Source organism: Trachinotus anak, unplaced genomic scaffold (assembly GCF_046630095.1).
Source record: "Trachinotus anak isolate AG129_WGS33_773 ecotype Australia unplaced genomic scaffold, CSIRO_AGI_Tana_v1 ptg000007l, whole genome shotgun sequence".
In the NCBI taxonomy this organism is placed as follows: Eukaryota; Metazoa; Chordata; class Actinopteri; order Carangiformes; family Carangidae; genus Trachinotus; species Trachinotus anak.
This window is the reverse complement of record NW_027273858.1, coordinates 7195650-7215811: the sequence shown is the minus strand read 5'-3', so window position 1 is coordinate 7215811 and position 20162 is coordinate 7195650. Positions and strand designations below refer to the sequence as shown.

Genomic DNA, 20162 nt, shown 5'->3' with positions numbered 1-20162 from the left:
TGAATTAAGGTTTTTTTTTTTTCAATTAAAAAAATGTGTATTAAAATAAAAAAATAGGCTGTTCCCAAGGCTAATTAATGTACCAGTGATTTTATTTATTACAATTGTAAAAAAAAAAAAAAAAAATTTAAAATGAATGCTTAATACATCATCCTAGTACCTCTGACCACTTAATACATCACAGTAACAGTCAAATGAATTGAAAATTGATCTTTCAGGCCTGGTAAAAAATTGAACATTTAAATAAGATTTTAAGGAAAAACAAAGCACCTAGACACAGTTTGTTCCCGTCTCCCTGCACATCACCCTCTGTTACATAAATAACAGTTTTTGTTCTGTTTCACAGGAGGTTACTCAGTGAAAACATCTACATCCAAAATTAAAAGCAGAGCAGCGGTGATGATGAAGAGGAGGAAACAGGCAGGACACACTCATGTGGACAGGGTATCGACTCGTCTGATGTTGGGGAGCTAGAAAGACAAACACAAACACTACATCAGGTATCTGAATGCCCCACACACACGCGACCTCTGATAATGAATCAGGACAAAATATGAAGCAGACACGATCATTAGTCACGAAGGGACAAATGTTTAATAAAGTGACTTTAATAAAGTGACAACTATGAAGTGCTCCTGCAGAGAAATGACAACATCACAAATTCATTTGGTAACAGCAGTGAGTCACAAACTCCTCGTGTGTGTGTGTGTGTGTACCTCTATGCGTAGGTTCTGCATCTCCTCGCTGAGTGAGTTTCTCTCCTGCATCAGCTGGTTCTGTTTGGCCAGCAGCTCACACACCTGCTGGGCGCTGCTCTGACAGTGACGGTCCAACTGCTGCAGCCTGCAACACACACACACACACACACAAAGACACACAATATTGACTTATACTGTGTGAGAAGAACGTACCCTCCTGGCTGACAAAAAACCAAATGTTGTAAATATTGAAAGAGCGCTGGATCCACAAAGAGCTTTTAATATCACCGGACTTTGTGTTGATCAAATAATCAACGCTGTTGACATGAATGTGACAGCAGTGTGTGTTTTATACTGAGAGTACAGACGTGCAGAAGGAGGTGATGCAGGAGCTGGAAGATAGTGACGATCTGATATAGCGAATCGGGATCGGACAAGCCAACCTCTAATGAACTGATCAGACACTGGCCAGATGTGACTGATCCACATACTGTGGTCAGAAAATAGTAACAAAAAGATGCTATGAACCTGCTAAAACAATACAGGTTGTATGAACAGCTACAGCACATTATCCTCCTCTTCTGTATAGTTTTTGGAGAAATGGGTTAGAAAAAGATTTTGACTGATATGCTGACTAAGTCTAAATGAGGAGATAAAAGATGAGCTTGGTGTGGTGCTACTGAAAAGCACAAACGCAAATTTGTCACTGCATTGATGGGATGTTGACAAAACATTGACTGGCCCAATATAACAAATTAAACACGCCCATGTCCCAAACTAGTAGAATAAAGACGTCCACAAGAGTGGGAACAGTTAGTCGATGAATGGATTAGTTGACTGTCAGAAAACAAATCAATATTTGTTTGGTAAAAAATTGATGGTTGTAGTAATTTTTCAGGTAAAAATGCCAAAACTTTGTCGCATCAGTTTCTAAAAATTGTGATGCTTTTCGTTGTCATACGATAATAAATTGAATATGAGTGACTAACATGAAATGACACAAGGGGTGAGGAACATCAAGCACACAAAACTTTACAACACTAGATTTTAAAATTGCATTATTATTAAATTACATCATCAGCTGAAATTGTGAGTAAAGCCAAATCATTTAAACCTATGAAATTACTTTCATGTTTTATTTAAAATAAAAGCCATTTTAGTTCACATCACAGTTGTGGAAGAAGCACTCAGATTCTTTTTGTCAACATATTAATATGACAGTGTAAAAATGCTCCATTACAAGTAAAAGTCCTGCATTGAAAAAATTCACATTAGTGTGAGTATTATCAGCAGAATGTAATTAAAAATGCAGTTTGTTTTAGTTACTTTATATATAATTAGCTGGTTTAGTCAGGATGTAATTGTAAATTCACAAGATAAATTAGAAAAAGAAATCATAGTTGTGCTGCATAAATCTATATATATATATTCCTGTTTTCTCTAATCTTCGTGAAATATTAGATCATTGTACCACTTTAGGACTTGAACAGTTATTTAAAGACGCCAGAACTGCGAACAACTAATATCTGAAAGCTGTGTTAAGGGACTCAAAAAAATACTGCTTTTCTGGAAGGGGTTTTGTGTTGTATTTTATCAGCAAATCACATGTTATGTAATGTGAAGTCTTAATTAGAAAAGTAACTAGTAACTACAGTCAGATGAATGTTGTGGAGCAAAGCGTGAAATGTTGTGGAGTAGAGGCATAAAGTAGCATACTATGGAAATACCCAAGTAAAGTACAGACACCTCTAAATTGTACTTAAGTACAATACTTGGGTAAATACTGCACATCAGTGATTGTCAGCTGAATATCTCAAACCCCAGGGAAATGCCACCGGATCTGCACCCTAGATACTACAAGAGGTAAAGGAGGAAATATGCTCCGGGATTTGTGGTGTTCATTGTGTGAACACACCTCAAAGTCCAGAAAGCTAAGCTGAAACATTTGTTCCTGGAATACAGGAAAGAAATTAATACAAGCAGAAGACATGTTGATTTTGTTTTCGCTGCACGTTACATGTGTGTGTCTGGTCGATGGATGAATCGATCAGTGTCGCACTATATCTGCACATGGTTAAACAGTCTGGTGAGAAAGTCGTGTGAGTGTTGTGTCATTACTGAGATGTCCCAATTAGTGTGTCCCCTGTGACACAGCCCATCCTGCACACAATCAACTCTTTCACTGGGATCACATACCGAGCGTGTGTGTGTGTGTGTTTGGGAGGTGGTGTTTTCCAGCAGGGATTTGGGGGTAAGGGTGTATGAATAGTGTGTGTATTGAGTGTGTGATTGGGGGGGGGGGGGGGGGGGGGGGGGGGGGGGGGGGGTCTGTTAAGATATTTCCCACCAGCAGCCAATTATTTCATTCATTCATCCATCCATTCAGTCACTCATCCCCTCCTCTAATACAGCGGTGAACTCATTCACACACACTCACACACACAGTTGATAATTAGAGGAAACTTTCAGCACTGGAATCCACATTTGCATACTGAACATACTCAACTACAACTAGTCATCCATATTTATCCATCTCTCTCTCTCTCTCTCTCTCTCTCTCTCTCTCTCACACTCACACACACACACACACACACACACACACACACACACACACACACAGTGGGTTTCATTTTCTATTGACCATAAAAACAAAACATATCCTACAAGTTTGTTTAGAAATAATAATCATTATGTTGATCAGTTAACTATTTACATACCTATTTACAGAAGTGTACAGACGTTTTCTGTGGCGCTCTTGTCCTATCTTATCCTTCAGATGTGTCTAGGTGTCTGTGTCAAACTGAACTGACTGGACACAGTTTAGACAGGCACAGACCTGTGTATGAAAGGTTTTCCCAGGAGCACAGTGGCCTCAATAACTGTGAGATGGAAGAAGTCTGGGACCACCAGGTCTCTTCCTGGAGTCGGCCATTCGGCTGAACTGAGCAACCGGGAAAGAAAGGTATTGGTCAGGGAGGTGACAAAGAACCTAACAGTCAGTCTAACAGAGATTCAGAAGTCCTCTGCAGAGATTGGAGTAATGTCCAGAAGTACGGCCACCTCAGCAGCACTTAATCCAGCCTGCTCAGAGTTTGACAGACAGCATTTAAAGAACAAAGATTCTCTGGTCTGATGAGACAAAAATGTAACTCCTAATAGTATACTGTATCTAGTGAACACCAGGCACTGCTCATCGCCTGGCTAATACCTCCCTCTGTGAAGCATAGTGGTGGCAGCATCAGGGAGGGATGAGTGATGAATGCAGCCAAATACAGAGAGGTCCTTGACGAATACCTGCTCCAGAGTACATCCGACCTAAGACACCTTTCAGCACGACGATGACCTGACGCATCCAGCTAAGACGACACTGGAGTGGCACCAGGATAAGTCTGTCTGTCCTGGAGTGGCTCAACCAAAGACCTGACTCAAACCAAAGAACATCTGAGGAGAGACCTGAAGATGACAGTTCACAGTCGCCTCCCATCCAATCTGACGGAGCATGTTCTCTTCTCAAAGGAACACTTTGGAAGAAAACACACAGCCTGTAAAAGATATACACAAAAACCACTGCACTATGAACCAACATAAAATTTTATTGAGTATAATCATCTTTCACTTTTGTCCGTCTCTGTTTCAACAGGTTCAGAAGGAGACAAGTAAGGCAGGAATAAAGTGTGATAAAGACGAGGAGGAGGAGGAGGAGGATGAAGAGAGTTGTGGCTTGGGGCAGAGGGAGACAGAGAGAGGTAGCTGGGGGGGAGACAGATGCCCCTGCCCTGCTGGTCATGTTGGCAGTGGCAGGGCTGCCTGTGTGTGACAGACGGGGGAGGCGAACATCCCAACTCTCCTCCACAATCTGCTCCCTGCCCCCCCCCACATTGTCCTCACTCTGCCCTGCGCTGTTTCCACCGCAGGCTTTAATCCCTCTTTTTTAAGAGCCCCCTCCTCCTCCTCCTCCTCCTCCATCGTCATCATCAAGTGTCTCAGCATGCTTTTTCATCACCATCAGTCCTCCCTGCCTACACACAGCTATAACCTGCTCTACCTCTCTCCAGTTTATCTCAGAGAGGTTGTGTCCAGTCCTGGAGGCCGAGGGCGATGACTCCCCTCCCTGCCTGGTGTTCCTGTATTCCGCTGCCAAAATGTCTGGACCAGCCACCATCTCTCCCTCCGCCCACTCTCCCTTTCCCTCCTACGCCACCGCAGCAGGGCACCGCCACGTCACACAATAACACACACACGCACAGACAGAGCCCTGCTGTGAGTGAAGACACAAGATACAGAAACAACCGATGTGCTGCACACAAGGTGCAGCAGATATCACACACACACACACACACACACACACACACACACACACACACACACACACACACACACACACACACAGTGGAGGAGCTAAAGGTCAGAAACAGAGCCCGTTGTTCTGAAGCTGTAAATGTTTGATGAGGGAAGTGTTGTGAATGTGTCGACTGAAGGCCTTTAGCTCCACACCACCAAACTAATCGGAGTCACGCTGACAAAATGCCAACCCTTATCCAATCACAGCCTCTGATCTTTGTGCGTGTAGATGGACCAGACAATATTCTCTGGAAAGGAAACACGCAGCAGTCAGAGATTTTGTGGTGACGACTGGCCTGCTCTGAAATTCACTCTGGGTCTGCTCGTACAGATAAATGTGACTTTATAGAGAGGATTTATTCACTTACTGATTCAGAATATATGACGTTATTTCTCCGAGGTGAACCACAACCTGCTGCCACCTCAATACAGGGACTGAATAGACCTTCATTTGTGGTGCTTACACAGTTAAAATTTACACTTAAATTCACCAGCAACATCTCTTTCCAGAGACAATGTCCTTGTTAGTCTGTACAAGCCACAGAACAGACACCGCAGCAGACGTCTCAAATATGGGTGAATAAAACCAAATCATCAACATAACTAGCTCTGATAGAGGTTTGTAATTTGGAGGGACTGACCCTTCTATTACCAATGTTTCGAGTAAAATTGAATTTAAGAAGAGAGTTTAATTTAAACCAAGGTGAAAGAGTGAATTATCCACATGGAAGCAGCAGAGGTAGAGATAATCTGTCTCGAGTAGGTTAAAAAAAAGCTGTTTCCTACATTTCCCATGATGCAATTTAACAGAATCTTTCACGATACATTAGCTGTCTTTCAAACTCAACATCCCCGAGTTGTAACGCAGGCCTTGTGTACGTTCACAAACTGTTACTTTGATTTATGTGTTGCATTTGAAAGCAAACTAGTCCTCATTTCTTTTATTTGCAACACTAGTTTTCCAGGAACTGTAAAATATCCAACATCCAGGTGTTTAGGAGAAAAAACACCAACTGTGCAAAACGATCTACAAATGAGAGAAATGTGTGCAGGTTAAATGCCAGCAGGCTTACAGACACACCAGTCTAACAGTAAGTGAGCTGAACAGGCAGCCAGTAAATCAGTTTGTCAGGTCGTGGCCTGAGATGTTTAAAGCGGCTGCAGGTTGTAAGCTGCAGGTTTATGTAATGCAGTAACTGAAGCTTTGACCCTGGCACACACAGAAACAACCACACACACTCAGTTTGTCTGTTCAGAGAGCTGCCAACCTCTGGCCTTCTTATACAACACACACACACACACACACACACACACACACACACACACACACACACACACACACACACACACACACATATACTCTCTAATCCACCTCCTGTCTCACCTTGCATACCCTGTCTCAGAGGGGGGATGTGTGTATATTAGTGTGTGTGTGTGATTATGGTAGCACTCCTTCCAGCAGCTAAAGCAGAAAATCCAATAACTGGCCTCTATCGACTGGCACACTCATTAATTAGGGCTTAATACGGCTTAATGCTCGGGCACTGCCCTACACTAACACACACACACACACACACACACACACACACACACACACACACACACACACACACACACTGCGGGCTGGCTTGCCTCTGCCCGCTGCCTGGAACTGGCGAGGAAGGGAGGAAGCTTGGATGAACTGATGGATGAGCTGATGGCGAGACAAGTTAACTGGATGTTTAGGTGAGGAGGATCTGCAGTCGGTGAAAAACAAGGGTTGACAGTTTGTGGTGTCGGCTGAGCTGTGGGACGGGACGGGGCAGGGTGGAGGAGGGACGGAGAGACAAAGAGGCTGAAGGCTCCAGCTCCTGCTGCTGGCCTGGCTGACGGCTGGCTGTGATGAGGGTGGGGTGGGTGGGGGTGGGGGGTTATTAGAGAAGGAGAGCCTCCCCCCACTGACCTGGTGAAAGGACACCACCTGCTGGATCCCGTGGTTTACTGACACACACACACACACACACACACACACACACACACACACACACACACACACACACACACACGCATACATACATACACACACACACACAACAAACATCTACACTGAAATAATTCCTCAATTATGCAGAGACAGATACCTGAAACAGCTTCTAGAGTGAGGCGTGTAAGTCGGTGTGTGTTTTGCTCTCCAGCAGACACAATAAACTCAAGTTTAGCTGGGAGGCAGTTTGCAGTAATTTCCCCTGACAGCCCGATAATCAAACTCTGCACCTCGAACCGCTGCACTCTCTATTGACTGCTGCTACTAAGGAGATTAATTACAACACACACACACAGACACAGTTGCCTCTCTGTGGTATACATCAGTCGTAGCCCACAGCTAGTGTCTAAACTCTGTTGTGTGTATGTGTGTTTGTCTGTGTTTGCATATTTATTTACAGGTGGAAGGATATCTCCTAAAGGCATGGTCCAAAGGGAAAGTGCTAACGTCACGTTAAACAGAGGGACCCGAGTAGAAAAAGAAGATCTGGAAGCAGCGTTCAGGTCTGTCATTCAAAAGCCCCATATGAATGAGTGTGTTTCTATTACTAAACAAATCAGATAGCGGAGTGTGTCGCTTTAAGAAAATCCCCTCAAGAAAATATTTACAGGACAGCGCATACATTATCAAAATGGTATGAAAAAAGCCACCGAGTAAACTAATGTCTTACTGTACAGTCTGCACGTATTTCCAGAAATAACTCAGCTCAGGTTCTTAGGTTAAATCTGGAGAATTTTCCTTTATTTGCAGAAAAATAAAGATGAGAAGAACTGTGTGAAGATCAATGTGGACGATAATTAGAGAGCAAATTTCAGCTGTGCTCCTGTGATGAGATCTGTAATGTGAGAGACACAGGACAACACACACGTACACACTCTGTCATGCAGACACAACCACACTCTCAGAGACGGGAAGAATTAGAGAAATTAAATAGGACTCTGCAAAAAAATTAAGTGCAAGAGTCAAATGTAAAAGATAATGAAAAATCTTAACTCCAAACATGCAAACGTTAGAGTAAATGAACGTTGAGTTGTGTGTGTGAGTGTGTGTGTGTGTAGCATGCAGGGGGCCTAGGGGGTAAAGAATGCAGGCAGACGGCCTTGGCTTGCCTGGTTACAACAACAATGCCAGGGGCATGAAGGCTGCAGCTGCCACACACACCCACACACCCACACACACACACAGAAAACCATATTTTGCCCAATCCCAGGCCCACCATCGCCACCCTCACACCCCAGCGCTCTAGCTAAATCTTGGCTGGCACACAACTGCACTCAAGAATGTGTGTGTGTGTGTGTGTGTGCCTGAAGGCTGTACCCCTCTTCCTCCCCACCAACCTGTCATGCCAGTTGTTGCTCTTGCTAACATGCACATTTGACATGGGAACACGATTGGTGACACTGTGTGTTTTGATCGGGGATGAGACCGACATCCGCTCCCTCACTGTTATTTATTTGATGTTTGTTTTTTGTTTTTTTCTTATGCTATCTGTTCATCTACTGTTCCAGAGACTTGACTGACTGGTCCCTTTCAGACATGCACTCTACTCTGTAAACGTACCAGCAACTTGACACGTCAGCATCATGTTTGAAGGGAACCTGCTTTTCCTCCAAAGGTAACTCCGGCTGTGTGCTGGCTCAGCACCATCTCTCTAACTTCTCCTTCACAGATCAAGTCACTAACAGATACAACACACACAAGATCAGCATCTACATGTCTGAATACACAGACATCCTATGTGCCATATACACTTGTGCTGCATTTATAAGCGTAATAAATCATTTCTAATTCAGATAAATCAGTTTTACTGAGAATTAAAGATTTTAAAGAGAAAGAGGTTTTGTGCAGATCTGTCCTCAGTCCTAAACATCATTCGCACTAAAGGATAAAAATTCTGTAAATACTACAAAATAAATATCATCAATATCAGAGCCAGTCAACTTTAACATAATCAAGGTATCTGCAGGTCTTAAAAGTCATTCAGTTTCCAAAAAGGAAGGCCTTAGAGAGTGGTAAAAAGTCTCAAATTTCAAGAACAAAGCTCTTACATATTTTCTTTTTCCTGCAGTAGACATTAATATCAGTTTTAATGTTTTTTATCCGACTGCTCCTACTTAAACAAATTAAGTATTTCTACTTGGAAATTTTAAAATCATCTGTGAGCAGCCTGTGTGAGAACTGAGGACACTCCTTTCCTTGATATCATCATTTTCCAGCTCACCACTGTTGAATCTGCTGAACACTGATGAGAAGGAAAAAAAAAAAAAAAGTTTTACATGTTGTTACTAGTCGTGTGTGCCAGATGAGCGCTGCAGCTCATCTGCAACTGTCCTGTCATGTTTGAGTCGACACTGAACTTTTCTGTGTGAAACCTAAAAAGCCATGAAGCCAGAAATCCTATATATTGATATATCATTGTAGTTATCCAGTGGGCCCCTCACAGTGAAGCCCCTGAATACATGTCTGATTTGCTTTGTCTAAATAGTATCTTCAAGTCTCTAACCAGCATCTATTTGAATGATCCCAGAGCTTAGCTTAAACTGAAGAGGAAAAAAAAATTTTTTTTTAATAATGTAATGTTCAGTACCTGCAAACATTTGATCTTTCACTTAAGCTGATTTTTTTGAGCTTCCGAAGACTCACTTCTGTCCATTTGTTTTTTTTTGGTTTTATTATATTGTGTTGCTGTTGTGTTTGTTACCATTCTGCCTGTTTGATATTTGCTGCTAAATGATTTTATTGTGGAGCACTTTGTAACTTTTGTTTTAAAATCTTTACGTGTAGATTTTATGTCTGAAAGATGCAACTGATTTATAGAAGCAAAAACGTCTTAATGACAATTTCATTTTGTAAGAAATCATTGGTTTTAAATAGTATATACCAATGTTTTTTTTTTATGTTCTTACCCATTTACTAAAATCCCATTTACTTTACATTCCTGCTAATTTTCTTATAGTGTGCTGTTGTGTTTTACATTTTTGGATGTAAATTAATATTAAACTTAAAATCATTTTGCAGTGACGTGAAACACTCTTTGGTTAAGTAACTGATCGTTATGAGCATCATGTCTGCTTGTACTGTTGCCAGAGTGACATTAATGCTGAGTGGGGATGCAGTTGTAACAGTAAGCCTGTACTCAGTGACTGAAAATGATGATGTTACTTTGAAAATAAGATCAGATATAACAGCTGATCCCTGGACGACAGATAAAACATCTAAAATCTAAAGCACTGTGGTATCATTCTGAATAATGTTAAGTATTGTTACGGGATTTATTATAAATAAGATACAAAAACCAAAAGACTGTCGTGGGTCCTTAACTGTTTTATCAGTTTAATAGTTGTTTCACATCAGTATCAGGCATAAACGTTGTGTTAAAGTAAAGCACATGTTCTATTGATCTGTAAGGCTGATTATTATCTCAACTTTAACAAGCTGCATATTAAGGGACTGATCAAATTAGCTCAACACACAGCTCCATGCGCTGCTTGGACAAACAGACAGAACAGAGCTTATAGTCTAAACCTTTTTTCAAAACTTCTAACTGGTATCCTCTATTTTTTTTATTTTTTTTATTGTTTATTTCTTATCATGTCTTACATTTGATGTCATTTCTTCTTGGTCACAGTCATAATGGGCTGTAATCATCCAGAGGTTTGACAGCAGCTTTGCACCATCAAACCTACTGTCTAAATAAAGAATATAAATATTAAAGGTGAGACAAATTAAAACAATAAATAAAAAGGTGATGAATGGAAAAATGTATAAATCTGTTCGAAATATAAACCAGAGATCAAAATTAGTCTTTGGTCTGACGAAACCTCTTGCAGCCAGAACTCGGAGCCCTGTGTCTGTTAACATTTTTAGTTACATTAAAACAGATTTGCAGCGTGTAAAGGAGGAATATCAGAAATATATTCTTACCCTGGATTTGAATAAACAAAGCTGTAAACAGCAGAAGTTGTCTCTGCTTTCATTTTGTCACTGTATGAACAGAGGTTTCCGAGCTGCTGCAGGCTGTTATATCATCTATTCAATGTCAAAGTGTTTACTGCCGTGAGGCCTGCTGACTCTTTTTAAGTCTTGTGTTTAGTGTTTGCTTCCCTGGCATCAAAGTGTTTCAGCTGTTGTTACTTTTAACATTTTTCTAAAGAAGGGGGGCAGGTGTCTATGCACGACTTTTCTAGTTGTAGTTTTATGAAGTAGCGTTAGCGAATGTCACTGACTGGGGCTTGAGATGTGACGCTTTGCACAGTTAACGCTCCAGCTTGCAAGCCTCTGGCTACAGCGCGACATCTGAGCTGCAAATCTGTGCGTCTGTGTGTGTGTGTGTGTGTGTGTGTGTGTGTGTGTGTGCCTGTGCGTGTGATAGAGCTGTAAAGCCACCGTTTGACAATGCTCTTTCAGCAGGCCGCCCTGCATTCGCTCCCGGCTACAGAAGCCAGCTGGGCAATGCAGAGACAGAAACGATGAGAAGAGAAGGAGAGGAAGATGAAGGGAGGAGGGAGGACGACTGATCAGCGCCATCCAGAGGTAAGAACACGAGCGTGAGAGAAAAACCGGAAAGAGGTTGAAGTATGAACTGTGGACCAAACTGTTTCTTTCTGCCTTAATGTGGTTGACATTTCCCCACAAATGCAGGTGTTCAGTTGTAAATCAAGTGTATAAATAAAAATGACTGTTAATATAGCTAATAAATTTGAACTTTACATTTCTCACAATTATTTTTTTAAGTGTAATATTAATTTTTGTGTTCAGAAAATGAACAAACAAACAAAAAAAAAGACCCCTCCAAAACCTACTGCTATCATCCCTGAACCTCTGTTTCTATCATTTCTGCAACACTTAACTTTTCCTCCAGGAAACATAATAAATGTGAAGGAGCTGCTGTTTTATGAAGAAAGAATGGGGAAAAAAACTGTGCATATGTGTTCAGTAAAAATGTAAAGAGGTGACAGCAGTGCTGTTAATATTAACGATCTGTGGAACATGAGTGTGGAGCGCAACGGTTTTAATTATAAGTGTGTAAAAGCTGCACCTCACTCTGGGCCTTGTTCATCGTCTTTATCCCTGATTTCTGCACATCTCACTCTTTTATCATCCCTCTATCTCTCGGTAGCTCTCAGATCACACACACAGTTTGCGACTCATCATACACACAGATGCACACAAATGCGTGTGTGCACACACACACACACACACACACAAACACACACAGATGAGACAAATGAAAGCTGTCCTGTTTCCTTCACCCAGCCTCTGCCAACTTCATTTGCAAATGAAAAGTTTTGCAAGGAGCGTCCTTTTGCTTCTGGGGCATGGCAGCACACTGTGTGTTTGGGGTGGTGGGGGTGAGGGGAGAAGAGGGTTTGACAGAGGGTGTGTGTGTGTGTGGCAGGAGCCCAGACGAAGCAGCCCTCGCCCGGGGCTTGCTGTCCGCCTGCGGTAGCAGCAAGCCTGTTCCTTCTTCCCCGGCCCGCCGCGACCATTTGTTCCATTAACCGATCTCCTGGAGCCTCTGGTGCAAACGCACACACACATCCACAGGCATACATACTTCAACAACTGCTTGCACAGCTCATGCCACACATGGCCCTCCATCCCTCCTCCATCCTTCCCTCCCTCCTCTACACTCCTCCAGACGCATGCACCATCTTTCTTCGTGGAGGCCATATGGCCCAGTGAAGCCTGTGGATCTACAGGCACATCTGCGTATATGTTGCTGCTCTCCTTAAAGGGCTGCACTGTGAGCTCACACAAACACACACACACACACACACACACACACACACTGCTGTCACTATGTGTGGATAAGTGAGCGTTGGTGTTATGTTGGTCTGTCGTACATGTGTGTGTCTGTGTGTGAGAGAGTCTGTGTATGTGACCTAAGTGTGTACATGCGTAGTGATAATTGGTGAAACAGCCTGTGAACAGCTGTGGGGTGAGAAAAGGTTGCGTGGTGTTTGGTACAGAAAGCAAAGGGGAGGAGGAGAAGAGAGGAGAGGAGGAAGAGAAGAGAGGAGTAAAGTTAGAGAATAAAGGAAGGTCAAAGGGGAAAGGAAAGTGAAAAGAGATGAGAAGGAGGAAAGAAGAGGGTGAGGGAAGGGGGGGGGCAGAGGGGAGGAAAGTTACAGTTGAGAGTCAGCAGATATAAATCTTAATCAGAAAATAGCAGAGAAGAACTTTTCTCTCTGAATTAATCTGTGAGAAAAAAAATCTTTTTATAGACAGGGACTGGACTTCTAGCAGTCCTTATTTGTATTTCTATCTATATATAAGAAGAAATAGAGAAATCTTTTTTTTTTAAGTAAACCCTGAGAAAAAAAAAAGTTGGGATTTCCAGTCAAAAAGGAAAAAAAAACATAAAGATGTACCACAGTGTTACGAATAGTTGTACATTTACTCTGACTGTGTCTGCTTCTTGTGTCTTTTCTAATTTTAATAATGTGGTTGCATTCAGAACTGTTTCTGCAAACCAAATATTAATTAATCTATTTTTTAAATCATTATTTAAAGGAGTGTTTATACTAAAAAAAAAGAACTGACATGAGTAGGAAATATTTTAAGAGCCATAATAACCTTCACAAGCGTTCCAAATATTTATTATTAGAAAAGACTGTTTCTTCACACTGGTGTTTTCACTTAGATCTTTGTCTCAATTAATTGGCACTAAGATTTTTACTTTTGTCAGAATTGTATCAAAATTTGCAATTACTTAAACAAATCACATAAAAATGACAAGTCAAATTCACTTGGAAATGAAGCAAATGTTCTTAGTTTGGTGTTCTTGACTTTAAATAATCTGTAAGATAATACACATCCATTCCCTGCATTTTTCTTTTTGAATCTGTTATTTCATTGCTTGTGTATATTACAAACATCACCTGCTCACACTGCGAAATAAATTAATTTAAACGATATCAAGTTCAAGGAGATTTCTTATTGTGTAAGTGTTTCCTCAGGTATAAAAGTAATAGAAAATATTATATAATACCTGAATGAATTGTCGTCAATTAAATACAGATTCTAGAAAATAAAGTTGTAGATGGTTTGAAGACCTAAAATAAAGTCTGTGCTGCAAATAGTTCCAGTTTTAACTTAATTTGACTTAATAAACCAAAATGTAATGTCTTATTTCTTAAACCACACTGCTGATAAAAAAAAAGACATATAACCTTTAAATTAATCATTTACAGTAACTATCTTTGCATCTTCTCTAACTCGCTGTTCCCGTGCTCAATCTCTCCACCCTCTGTTCTATCCCTTCATTTCCAGGCAAAAAGAAAAAAAAACAAAAAACAACAACACAGAAATAGTGAAATAAATAATTAAATGGTGCAGCAAAACATTGTGTGCTAAAACCCCTGTGTAGTTTGGCAATCAGCTTGCCCATGTAAAAATAAATCAAGCTGATTTTCCAAATGTTTTGTGCGTGGTGCGCTGTTGCCGCTCTTCGCAGCACAGATTGCAGGCCGATGGAGAGGCTGTGGGGAGGGGCGGGGCGCTGGATATTGAACCCACTTGCACCAGCTTGTTAACACGTACACCTTAACCCCCGAGCGGCGCGGCAGGGTGCCCACCAAGCACTCGGGGCCTGCAGGGACCAACTAACATATACCCAATGTATGGACACACACACACTCACACATACACTGAGGATGCCTAGAACATGCATGCTATTCAGTATGAGAACAGTACCATATGTAGAGAGACTGACGTACCGCTTATACATGAATATTTATACATGCATACAAACATAACTGCGCACACACACACAGACACATGCGCACACACACACACACACACACACACACACACACACACACACACACACACACACACAGATCTACAAAGTTCTGTCAGAGAGTTCAGTCCTGTCTCTACAGCTTAATCACAACCTGCAAGACATGACTGGAATAAATCCCTGATCAATACTGTGGATCTCTTTTTTTATTTGGTAAAGCTGAAACCAGAATGATAACATTGTATTTGTGGCAGGACACCAGCTGTAGAGTTTGCCACCTGAGTAGGATCAGTACAACAAATACAATCACAAACATCACAAAACTAAGTACCAGCTGCAACGTGGATCATCGTAAACATGACTCACACCTCTCTCGCCTGCCTGTCTCTCCCTCATCCCTGAGCTGCACCTCCGTACAACAAGTCACCTAAAAAAAATAACTTCATAAATGCCAAAAATATGTGTATTTACTGATCAGAATCAATGCATTCCCAAACATACACACTTGTCTCATGAAAATCAAATACAAAATTGTGGTCAAGCGGCTTAACAGTCGCTCCAAAAGTGACCTCATGTAGAACTGAACTCAAGAGATTTTGAAATATCAGGAGGATTCATCAACCAACTAAGTGTCAAAGCAGAAAATAAAACTCACTAAATGCCAAGAGTGATTATTGTGGTTCAGATGGGAGAAGAGAGAAGTTAGGTGCCAACTTCCCAGCCAATCCACTTTTGGCAGCCAGATTCCTACTCTGCTAAACCTCCTGAGAACATGCAATAGCAACCCATACAGACACACACACACAGACACACAAAGATACCACCATAACATATGTGCAGAAACATACAGAATATTCATACTTCACACTCCTTGACAACTTAGATTGTTTTTCTTTCTATGAAACACACAAAGAAAGTCACACACTACCAGGAGACAGCTGTGACTTGGTAAACTTTGTTTTTTGGCAGCGTCTGACTGTCGACAGGTTAACACCGGTGGGTGGTAGACAATATGTGGTGTCAGTGATGGAGCAGGAGAGAAGGGTGAGCGGGTGTGTGTGTGTGTGCATGTGTGCTTGGTTGTGTGGAAGACGAAGGTGGAGTTGGGGGGATAGAGATCCTGCAGAGTGGGGCAACAACACCCACACACTCTTGCCCACATTGGCAGAGCCAGGCTGTATGCCAGGCGTCCTGTGGCGACACACACCAACTGGGCTCCACACTCAGGGAGGAAGAGACCCCCACAACGTGCACACACACTCCTCACAAACTATGTACAGATAGTGTAACATAAGTCAAAGGAAGCAGCTTTAACTGCAGCTTTTATAAGTCAGTATTTCCATATTCACTCCCTGTCTCTTACATATTTACTTTTTACCTTTGTAGCTGAGTTTTATGATTCCATGTGTAAAATGTACCATGAAATGCCCTGCAAAATGTGCACAATGGAACAGAAAATGTGGTGCCAACAGCATGTGCACCATTTTGGGGCTGCAACTACCAATTGTTTTCATTATTGATTAGTCTGTGGATTATTTTCTCCACTATTCGATGAATTGTTTGGTCCATAAAATGTCTGAAAATAGCCCAAAACACCCATCTCAACTTCACAAAGTCCAGGGTGACATCATTCATACTGCTTGTTTTGTCCAACAAACAGCCCAAAGATATTCAGTTTATTATCATAGAAGACTTAAAAAAAAAAAAAAACAGCCAATATTCACAATGAGGAAGCTCAAACCAGTGATTTTTAAGAATTTCAACTTAAAAAAAAAGAATTATTTGATCATTAAAACAGCAGCAGATTAATTTTCTCTGCCTTCATTAATCAATTAATCAACCAACCCTTTCAGCTCTACACTACTTCTCTAAAAACTCCACAGTGCAATGTTTCTGAGCTTTACAGACATGTAAATCACTGTTGTAATTTACAATAAACCTGTCAGTGATGATTTATAAGCGTCTGAAATCCTAATCTACTGATCATTACAGAGTGAACCGATAAGTGGAAATAGTGAATTCATGAATTATGGGGCATTACTTCAACAAAAACTTACTGAGAGCCTGTGTATACCTGTACACTGTGAATGCAGCTTATGAGCCTGACTGGAGCATCACTTTTGAGTTTAGCTCAGTTAGTTGAGATGTTACCAAACCAGTCACAATTTATCATGAATTAAATCCTTGTAAATGAATTATCATTATTATTCATGAAGCCGTGAAGCAACACAGCCATAAATAAATAATCTGATATATGACTTCACCACTTACCACCCTAATTTTAAGGCCATTTCTCTGTGTTTCATCTACTGAACTTTGCAGTTACTACTGCATGCATTAATGCTGTTACAGTGCTCTGTGGACCTCCACAAGTGACTGATGGGAGTTTAAAGTTTATTCTCTCCACTACACTAATATATAAGAAAAAAAGCAGTGGTTTTTGATCAGAGAACAGTTTGACTGTGCAGCCTGATGAAGCAGAGACTGTTTCTATACAGACAACAGGGAAATAAACTGCTAATGACACAACAACCACTGGGTCAACAAATATTAAAACAATCCTTATAAAAATAAACAAGATGTAGAGAAGATGGACTGGTTGAAGCCTGCCGCCATACACCACAATGGAAAGAAATTCAAACTAAAACACACACACACACACACACACACACACACAGTGTGATAAACAATCATGGGATGCTTTCTGTAAAAGTAAAAATGTTTTAAAAAATTACTGGTGAACACCACAGAAAGGACTAAAATGTCTCTAATAATGTGATAAAGATGTCAGCAAATGGATTTTGACTCTGTTGTATGAACAGTTTGAGGAGTTGTGTGTATTATGTGTATTCACACACCTGTCCTTCATGCGCTGGTGCATTCGACCGTGCTGGACACACTGTTCCTCCATGTCCGAGCAGCGAGCTCTCAGACTCTTCACTGTCTCGTCTAGGTGTTGTTTCTCCAGGGTCACCTGCTCTAGTTCACTCCTGCACGCGCGTGCGCGCACGCACACACACGCGCACACGCACGCACATGCACACGCACGCACGCGCGCACACGCACGCGCGCGCGCACACACGCACACACACACACACACACACACACACACACACACACACACACAGAGTTAACATTAATGCTATATTTATATATAAATGTTTTATTTAAAGGATTACTCTATAATAACCCTGTAAGTAAAGTTTATATAGATCAGAAGTTACAAAGTGCTTTATAATATAAGACAAAAGAAAGACATAAAATAGACTCAATAAAAAGTAAAACAGAGATAAAAAAAAAAAAACTGAGCAAAACTACACACAGTGGTCTGTGGTTATATCTTGTTGACAAGTTCAATGCTTATTCAATTTTTTTTTCTAAATATATAATTGATTAAGGATATGTATTTGTGCAGAGTAAAAAGCTTAAATTGAAATAATGTCTTTGAGTTGATAAGCAGCATCAAATACTGACACCATTAACTATTAACCAACCCCCTTTTTTAAAAGATGATTTTTTTTGGCATTTAGCCATTTAGCCTTTATTCTGTGGTGACAGAGAAAGAAAGACGGGTATGACCTGCAATAAATGTCCTTGGCCAGATGCTGCAGGTATGAGGTATGTGTTTTGGTCAATGTGGTACGGCCGCCCTGAATCCCTTTTCTTGCTTTCCAAAACTAAAGCAGCCAATCAGCAGGTGTAGGCCTCATACTGTAAGACTCATAGTCAGTGAAAACAATTTACCAGAGTTTTCTTATTCATCTTGCTGCCACCGTTTCAGTGTAACCTCACTCAGCCCGACTGAGCCCATCCAGCAGGACTTTAACCGCTACACTAGGCTTCGACTCCAGGAGCTCAAACAGCCCAAGGCTCAAAACACGCCAGCAACATACTGCTGCTAAACTACATGACACACACACACACACACACACACACACACACACACACACTTACTTCATAGCAGTGTGTCAATATGTATGTGAAATCCTACGCATAAAGACACATTAAGGGAGGTGATTACGACTGTGTATATACATGTGTATTTACTACTGATGTCCATCCATAGGAAAATACACAGCGTACTTCAGAGTGTGTTGTGTGCACGTGTCCTGTGGCTGGTGAGGCCAGTCCGGTCTGGCAGGGCCAGATTGGGGGCTGTCATGTGACTAATGTGCAGCACAGCTCCAACAGCTGACAGGACACTGGGCCCAGGGTCACTCTCACACACACACATACACAGAAACACACACACAGGCAGCCCAGATGGAGAGCTGTGCAGGCCTGCTGTGACTACTGTAGCATCAGGTTAACAAGAAAACAGGTCAGACTGGAAAGCAGTATGTAGTATGTTGACAAGCTCTGTCCAAACTGCCTGAATCGATGATGCTTCATGAAATGATGACATGGATGTCCAACAGATCAGGGGGACAAACCAGCAAGCTGTGTGTATCTACACAAGTACGTTTTGACTCACCCACTCATATAAAAATGTTTTCATGGAAAATGAATAAGTTACAATGTAACCCACTGAGTCAGAAAGTGGAGGAAAATAAAAGCATAATTGAGTGAATGAATGTTTAAACAAAGAGGAAATGTGATGAAAGAATGAAACAGAAAACACTGACCGGCTGTTTTCTGTCAGCTCTTCCAGTTTGACCCCCAGGTTGCAGCACTCCTCCTTCAGCTTCCTAATCAGGGAATTCTGGGAACTCAGCAGACCATCGAGCTCTCCAACTGCAATCAGTCATTGGAAAACCTTGAGTGACAGTGAAGTTAACCATCACAGGTGAAGTCATGTAGCTTTCAGAGAGCTTAGCTGCACAGAAACTGATGGAGATTTAAGCAATACACTGAAGTTCAGATGTTGTCAAACTCAACAAGCTGCCTCAAGGATCTGTTGTCACTGGACTCCACCAATCACCCTAATAATCCATTACTAATTAGCATATACACACAGACACTCCTAACACATAGTTTAATAGCAGATTTTTTTGAAAGCATTAATCATCAACATGTGTAATCTGGTTTCAGATTACCACATATATTATAGTATATATCTATAGAGTATCTGTCTCCATTTCTCTCCATCTCTAGTAAATCCTGGCTCAAACAAAACTGAGCCAACCCCAGCTAACTACTTCTAACTTAATACCTAAACATACTGTTTTTAAGTTTACTGTTGAAATCTTACGAAACTTCAACTTCTTCCTAAACTGTGCAGCAGTTGTTTACTCTACCTGCTTCTTGTCTGCGTTTAACATATCTTGAAATGAACTGCTGCTCTACTGAAACAAGACAACCTCAGTAAAAAGACATGAACAAACACATGTAAGACAATAAGACTGAGAAATATCAG

The 20162-nt window shown here is 41.3% G+C and overlaps 1 protein-coding gene and 1 long non-coding RNA gene across 3 annotated transcripts in view; one reads left to right on the top strand and one right to left on the bottom strand.

Annotated features, from left to right (window-relative positions):
• Positions 1-74: 74 nt before the first annotated feature.
• Positions 75-20162, bottom strand: part of sdccag8 (SHH signaling and ciliogenesis regulator sdccag8) — a 46349-nt gene continuing 26261 nt past the window's right edge. The window contains exons 15-18 of one of the 2 annotated variants that reach the window (XM_071480187.1): positions 19432-19540; positions 17665-17796; positions 717-843; positions 75-470 (exon numbers count right to left, since the gene is read on the bottom strand). In XM_071480187.1, the coding sequence (XP_071336288.1) occupies positions 432-470; positions 717-843; positions 17665-17796; positions 19432-19540 (407 nt within the window). In that variant the 3' untranslated portion in view covers positions 75-431. Of the gene's footprint in view, positions 471-716; positions 844-3415; positions 3640-17664; positions 17797-19431; positions 19541-20162 lie in introns of those variants that run through there. The other variant, XR_011691361.1, reaches the window with a different exon arrangement.
• Positions 6493-9050, top strand: LOC139622688 (uncharacterized). Its single transcript, XR_011691362.1, has 3 exons — positions 6493-6764; positions 7463-7565; positions 8571-9050. It is a non-coding gene; the product is annotated as an uncharacterized lncRNA (long non-coding RNA).